Source organism: Meleagris gallopavo, chromosome 11, assembly GCF_905368555.1.
Source record: "Meleagris gallopavo chromosome 11, MGAL_WU_HG_1.1, whole genome shotgun sequence".
NCBI classification, from domain to species: Eukaryota; Metazoa; Chordata; class Aves; order Galliformes; family Phasianidae; genus Meleagris; species Meleagris gallopavo.
This window is the reverse complement of record NC_139414.1, coordinates 20528874-20536217: the sequence shown is the minus strand read 5'-3', so window position 1 is coordinate 20536217 and position 7344 is coordinate 20528874. Positions and strand designations below refer to the sequence as shown.

The following is a 7344-nucleotide window of genomic DNA, read 5'->3' as shown; positions in this document are numbered from 1 at the left end:
GCAAGAAGGAAGCGAGTCACAAAGTGCCATCTTCCATCCCTCCCCTCCCCCCCTCCTCCCCTCCGAGGGAAAATATAGAGGGAGTTCACTGCAAAGAAAAATAAAAAGAAAAAGGGGGAAAAAAATGAAAAAAAAAAAAAAAAAGAGAGACACACATGGCATTTACTTAATCAGGATCATACAAAGATCCCCGATAATAATAATAATAATAATAATATACCTTAGACATGGCACAGTCAAAGTCTCAGTTTCAGTATAAAAAAATAATGATTGATTAACATCTGCTGGCAAAAGTCTGCGAAGGCACTTTGTCGATTAATGATCTGAGAACGGCCCCCCCCCGCTGCACATCTGGCGGGGGGAGCACAGCTGGATCCTCGATCGCATGCGGCGGGGCCGGGCGGGCGGCGGGGCGGCTCAGAACCGGTACGTGGTCTTCTCCAGGACTTCGAGGTAATCCGGCTTGGTTTGGAGTTTGGCCCTTAACTCGAGGTATTCGCTTGTGGGGGTTTGGTGGTCTGAGAAGCCCTTTCCGGCCGCGAAGAGAAGGGTTTCCTTGAGCCTGGCGTCTTGCTGCAGGTCCGGGTATTGCATGCCAGGGGGGTGCACGTGCAGTTCCTTCAGCTTGGGCACGGTGCCGTACAGGCAGTCCACGAAGCCCACGGCGCACGGCGGCCGCTCGCGGTCCCGCGGGGCCCCCCCGCCGCCGCCGCCGCCTCCGCCGCACCCCCCCGCCGCCACCCCCACGGGAGCTCCGGGGCCCGCCGCCAGCCCTCCGCCCGCGGGGTGCTGGGGATGGACGGCGACGATGGTGTTGAGCTGCGAGCTGGACACGGCCAGGCTCCACTCCTGCTCCTTCTCCAGCAAAGTGCGGTAGTTGGTGCCCGGTTCCTGCGCGGCTCCGGCGGCGGCAGCGTGGGAGAAGCGCTCGCCGCCGCCCCGCAGCAGCTCGGCCGCCTCCCCGCCGCCGCCGCCTCCCCCCGCCGCCTCCTCCTCCTCCTCCCGCGGCTTGTAGATGGGGTTGTTGCACATCTGGGTCACCGGGTGCGGGATGTAGTCGTAGACGTGGCCCGCCGGGGGCGCCTTCTCCGGGGAGCGCTCCCCTCCGCCGCCCCCGCCGCCGCCGCCGCCCCCGCCGCCGCCGCCGCCACCCTCCTCGCAGAGCCGCGGGCAGCGCAGCGGCACTCCGCCCAGGTCGGCCGCCTCCGCCCGCGGGCCGCGGAACGGCAGCTTCCGCCGGCGGCGGCGGAGCACGAAGGCGAAGAGCCCGGCGGCCACCAGCACGGCGGAGAAAAAGAGGACGAGGAGGCTGAGGATGAGGACGGAAAGCGGCACGGCGGCGCCGGGCGGGGGCAGCTCGTAGGCGGCGGCGCCGGTGGCGGCGGGCGGCGGAGGGGCGGCGGCGGCGGGGGGCGAAGCGGCGGCGGCGGCGGCGGGGCGGAGGGCGGCGGGGCAGAGCGCGGCCAGCTCCAGGGCGCGCAGGTCGCGTCGGGCCAAGCGCTCGGGGCTGGCGCACAGCACCTCGCCCACCACGCTGACCGAGCTGAGGGCCTCCAGCCACTGCTTGAGAGGCACCAGCTCGCAGGTGCAGTCCCAAGGATTGAGCTTCAGGTCGATCTGCACGATGGCGTGCAGGTGCTCCAGCACCCCGGCCACCGGCAGCGCCAAGAAGTGGTTGTTGCGGAGGTTGAGCCGGGCCAGCGAGGTGCCGGCAAAGGCGTCGGTGGGCAGAGTGCGCAGCAGGTTGTCGTTGAGGAAGAGCAGCTTCAGGTTGGGCATGAGGCTGAAGGCCGCCGGCTGGATTTCCCTGATCAGGTTGTACTCGAAGTACAGGTAATGCAAGCTCTGCAGGCCCCGGAACATGCCCGGGGTGAGCCGCTCGATGTCGTTGCCGTTCAGGTAGAGGCTCTTGAGATTGGGCAGGTTGATAAAAGCCCCGTCCTGCACGTAGGAAATGCGGTTGTTCCCCAGGTGTAAGAGATCCAAAGAGGAAAAATTCCAGAAATCGGAGCGATAGATTTTCTGTATCAAATTCCCGCTTAGGTAGAGCTTCTTGGCGTTCAGGGGCCTGGGCAGGAGTTCGGAGATGTTGTGGAAGCCTCTCTCCTTGCAGTTGACCGTCAGGCCCAGGTCGTTGATGTGCAAGCTGCAGGAGCAGCCCGTGGGGCAGATGATGGGGATGGGGGGCCGGGTCTGGTAGGCGGCCACGGGCGGCTGGTTGGGCCCAGGGTACAGCCCACGGGGCGTCGGGGGAGGCCGGGGCACCCGGGGCTGCTTGGTGGGCTTGGGCTGCTTGTTGGACGTTTTGTACTCAACCGAGGAAGCAGTGAAATGGAAGGAGGACAGCATGGAGGAGGGCTTGGTGGGCCACGCGTTCTCCTTGCTGGAGGACAGCTGGGGATGCCCAGGCTGGCTTCCACCTCGGAGTCGGACAGCATGGGGCACAGCTTGCTCCGCTTGATTTCCCGCAGGTCCTTGCCGTGGAAGTGGAAGGGGGTCTCGCAGGTGATGTCCCCTACCAAGGCGGTGTAGGGGATGCGCTCCAGCCAGCTCTTCAGCTGCACGATCTCACACGTGCAGTTCCACGGGTTCTCCTCCAGCTGAATCTCCATCAGGCTCCTGCCAATGTGGTCCAACATCCCGCGGTACGAGAGCACTTTCAACCTGTTCCCACGCAAGTCCAAGTGGGTTAAGGACACGGACTTAAATAGATTGGTGGGAAGCATGGGGATGAGATTGTCATTTAGGATAAGGACCCTCAATTTACTTAGGTTTCGAAACGCCCCGCTTTCAATCCGCTTAATGACATTGTAATCTGCCTGCAGATATTCCAGACTTTCCAAACCCAGGAAAGTGTCGTTTCTGAAAATGTCCAATTTGTTCTCGTGCAAATACAACCTCTTCAGGACCCGGAGCCCGTTAAAAGCCCCCGTCTGAATGTCCTGCAGTGCATTGTTCCCAAGGTTAATGGACACAGCGTTGTTTAAGTGAAGAAAACTGTTGGTGTACAATTTCCTCATGGAGTTCCTCTGCAGATAAAGTTTAAAAGGTCTCGACCACGACTCTGTTATCTGACTAATATTTATAAATCCCTTGTTGTCACAATGTATATGGAAAAGGCTCTCCTTCACTTCACAGTAGCATGGATCGAAGCAAGGCTCATCCAGTTCCTCCGAGTCCTCTATCAAGGGAATGGGTGTAGTCCATGCTAGAGCAATTGTGCTTAGAAGAATTATCCACCACATCCTTCCTTTGTGAAGCGTCTCTGCCGAGGAAGGTTTCATCATTTGTTGACGTTTACAAAACTGCAATGGGAAACAAAATGCAGATTTTCAGTATCCCTGTCCTGCCCCGCTCCGTACACCGAGCCCCTACCTGCCAGACTTGTGTCAGACTCCTGCAAAGTTCAGCAGTGCTTGGCTGGATGTTCACAACACGCTCTGAGGGTGTCAGATGCGCGAGCCTTGCCCTGATTTATACCTAAGAGATGTTAAAGGTTTAATCACGCGATATCAGCCTCCCTCCGCCCCCCAGGAGGTGCCACCTATATAACGAGGAGAGCACATGCAGACCCTACAGCAACACGAGCACACAGCAGGACGTGTTGCCTCTCTGCGTGTGTTCCACCACAGCACCGGTGTTCACAACCACACGTCGTTGCTACTTGTTTGCAAGGCTTAGAGCCATCATCGCCCGCATGGATACAGGGATATCTCATCAGTGGGATTCTCTGCTGTCGCACTACAGCTCTCGGGTTGCCCGAGGAGGTTGTGGATGCCCCATCCTCGGGAGGCATTCAAAGCCAGGCTGGATGTGGCTCTGGGCAGCCTGGTCTGCTGGTTGGCGACCCTGCACATAGCAGGAGGGGTTAAACTCGATGATCATTATGGTCCTTTTCAACCCAGGCCATTCTATGATTCTCGTCCATGCAAACTCCCAAAGTTACCAAATTCCAGCCCTTCAATCTCTCTCCCTGCCAGCTCCGTGCATTCTGTAGGTAAGTTGGGAGGAATGTAAGGTTTGCTGATGTCCCTGCCAGAACGCTTCCCTTCCGGCACCCCCACAATGTCTTTAAAGCAGCAAACGGTTAACAACCCTGATCTAAAGGAAAACATTCCCCGTCCAAACACAACCACAACATTATTGCAGCTGGTAAATTATCATAGATAGATACATACCACATATTAGTCATTTTAGCTGATTAAAGCGTTTAGAGATGATTAATCTTGCTAAAGCACATGCCCATGCGATCAGCAGATCTAAGGGGAAGTGACAGCTCGGAGGCAGCCAGGATGGAGCGCTCAGCCTGCCTCGGGGTAGGCTGTTCTGTGCCCCAGCACCAAGCAGGAGACCCGGTTAGAAAGCTGAAAGTGGAAGAGAAAATGCCTTGGCACTTACCAGCCGGTAAATTATCTATCCTACTATATGCGCTTCCGAATGAAGGCACCGTTCTTCTCCAATCAGATGAAAATAATACTGTACTAATGAGATGCAGCTCCTTCAACATACGGTTTCCCCCATCCTTCCACCCGATATTTTAAATGTATGGGCACAGAGCAATGCTAAGGGCGGCGAGAATAGCGGCGGTGATGCAGCCTTCCTTGAATCCCTGAAATGCCCGTTGGAATTATTCGGAGCGATCATTGCTTTTAGTCTTAATCTCCCAACAGAAAAGGTCCTTTTTGCCTTCCACGCGTGAGAACTGGAACGTTTTGCCCCCACTCCCCCCCCCACACCCCCGTCCCCAAACTTAAGAGCAGAAAGATGCGTTTCGAAGAGAGAAATGCCAAAGGAGAAGAAATCCTTCGGATCAACTTGCAAATGAAACCCTCCCCTGTGGGAAAGAGATGGTTGGAAGCATGAAAAGAGAAATACCCTCTGCAATTAAAGCCAGCATCTAATTGGGGAGAAGGGAGAGAGATGAGAGCTCTATTGCAGTATCAGTCTCTCTGTCTCCTTTGCAAAAATAGCCACTTAAGTTCTTTCTCTTCTGTAATAAAATAATAATAATAACAATACTAATACTAATACTAATAATAAATAAAGAGGGTTATTATATCTCCTTTTGGGGAGAGGGGGTGTCTCTGACCCTACGCGAAAACAAAAGGATCCAGAAAGCCGTACTTACCGGTCTGCAGGAGAGATTTTAGCACATCGTTACAGAAAAAAAAAAAAAGGGGGGGCAGGAAGGGGGGGGGAAAAGCCCGAGTTTAAAGCTTGCTGTTCCCTCAGCCTCTCCCTCTGCCTCTCTCCCTCTCTCCACTCCTGCTGAAGCTGAGGCAAAAGGAAAAAAAAAAAAAAAAAAAAAAAAGAACCGAGCCTGCGACGTGCTGGGAATGCAATGAGCCCCTCAATGATCTTCTTTAGGATGCAGAGCTGCTGTTTGGCACACTCAATGGAGGAGGGAACGGAGGGGCTGCTGCTGCTGCAGGCTTCAGCCGCCGCCTTCACCGGGCAGCGCGGAGCGGGAGCGCCGGGGCGCGGCGGTGTCGGATGCGCTCTTTCCCGAGTGTGTGCGGTGTGTGCGGTGCGTGTGTGTGTGTGTGTGTGTGTGTGCGCGGTGCTGCCCTGGATCAGGCTTTTCCACGTCATGAAAATGAGCTTCAAGAAGGGGAACAAATGGAGGGGGCGCGCTTGGCACCAGGTCGGGGGCGCGCATTTGGGAAGCCCTGACTATACATTTTTTTTTTTTCTGCCTTTTTTTTTTTTTTTTTTTTTTTTTAAAGAGGGAAGGAGGGGGCTGGTTGGCGGAGAGGAAGTGGGAAATGAGCAGATGGGGGAGGAAAAAAAAAAAAAAAGAGCAAGAAGAACCAGAGAGGAAAAAGCCGCTGGGATAGGTCACAATTGGCAACCCCTTCTCTTTTAAATAATAATAAAAATAAAAAACTGACGGAAATCAGAGATGCCCTGACTGCGGGGATGCGGCGGGGAAGGCAGAGCTGTCCCGGCTCGGCCGCTCCGCCCCGCTCCGCTCTCCGCGCATCGCCCGCTGCTCCCCGCGCTGCTGCCCGTCCCGCTGCGTCCGGCCCCGCAGCTTCTCCAGGACCCAGCAGCCTCCCTTCCTCCCTCCCTCCGAGGAAGCAAAGCCCAAAACCTGGCGGCGGAGGACACGCGGCACCTCTCGCATCCTTCCTCTCGGCGCAAGACTGGGCGCGTTCCCATGCGCGGAGTTTGCGCGGAGGCGAAGGGGCCGGCACCTGGCCGCCCCGGGGAGCCGCAGGCAGGTAACGGGGCTGCGGGGCGGGGAGGGGGCGCTGCCCGCGGAGGATCCGCGGAGAGGAGCGCAGCGCAACGGGAGACTTGCGCGTGTCCGCCCGGAGCTGAAAGTCGCGCGATGCGCGGAAGGAACCGCGGGCTGTGCCTCCCCTGAGTGGCACCCGCGGGTCCTCTCCGAGATAGGTTAGATCATGGACGCGGCACCCGATGTCCCCCGTAGCCCTGATGTCCCTTCTGTCCCCGGAACCTCCCGCATCACCGCTGCCCCGCGCATCCCCACCTCCCGCACCCGCTCACGCCCATCCCGGGCACACGCAGCTCCGCGTATCCCCGCATCCATCCCTTGAACCCAAACTCCCCCAGTGCTCGGCCGGGAGAACACTTAACTGCGCCCTCGGTTCGACATCGCGAAGTTGTCGGGCGGAGCTGCAGAGGATGCGGGGAACGCCCGGGGGTCCTCCCGCCGCCCCGCCGCGCTCTCCGCGGACAGGGGCGCAGCTTCCGCGCCCGCGGCCGGGCACCATGTTTGCCAGGCTCCGCCGCTCTCTTTCGCCGGTGCAATATGGACGCGGCGCTCCCTCCTAATTAAAGTGCTGCATCATTCGTTTGGGAGAGGAGGGAGCGACGTGGGGTACCGGCAGGCAGCGTGCACCTGGCTCCCCTTTAAAAAAAAAAAAAAGAAAGAAAGAAAGAAAAAGAGGGGGGAACGGGGCGGGGAAAAAGGGCAAATCACAGCGTTTTGGTCCTTCTCAGCCAGCTGTGAGAAGCGACCTCTTCACTCCCCGCTTTCGGGGACCGGTGGGGCTTCACCGCCCGCCCTGACCTTGCACGGCCGCTTCCCCGGAGCGCAACTTTCCCCCAACGCCCACGAGCGGCGCCCGTTCTTTTCCTCCGGCAGAGCGGCTGCCTCCGAATTTGGGAGCTTTGGGCGGAGAAATGGGGGCAGCGAGGCGGCTGGGGGTGCCTCTCTCCGTTCCGGCTCCGCTCCCACCGTCCGGTGCTCGGCTCCGTAAGGTGGGGACATCACCTCTACTGCTGTCATCTGCGAGCGTGCAGAGGGGGGAGGTGTGAGCTGGACGTGCTGGAAACCCTATGTATATCATGTATGTCACCCCCCGGTGCCTATGT

At 58.1% G+C, this 7344-nt stretch overlaps 1 protein-coding gene across 1 annotated transcript; it reads right to left on the bottom strand.

The window, feature by feature from the left end:
* Positions 1-278: 278 nt before the first annotated feature.
* SLITRK3 (SLIT and NTRK like family member 3) lies at positions 279-4715 on the bottom strand. Its single transcript, XM_085232957.1, is given in 2 exon segments — positions 279-2402; positions 2405-4715. Coding segments are annotated over 2 exon segments (2868 nt in total). The 5' UTR covers positions 3288-4715; the 3' UTR covers positions 279-417.
* Positions 4716-7344: the final 2629 nt, after the last annotated feature.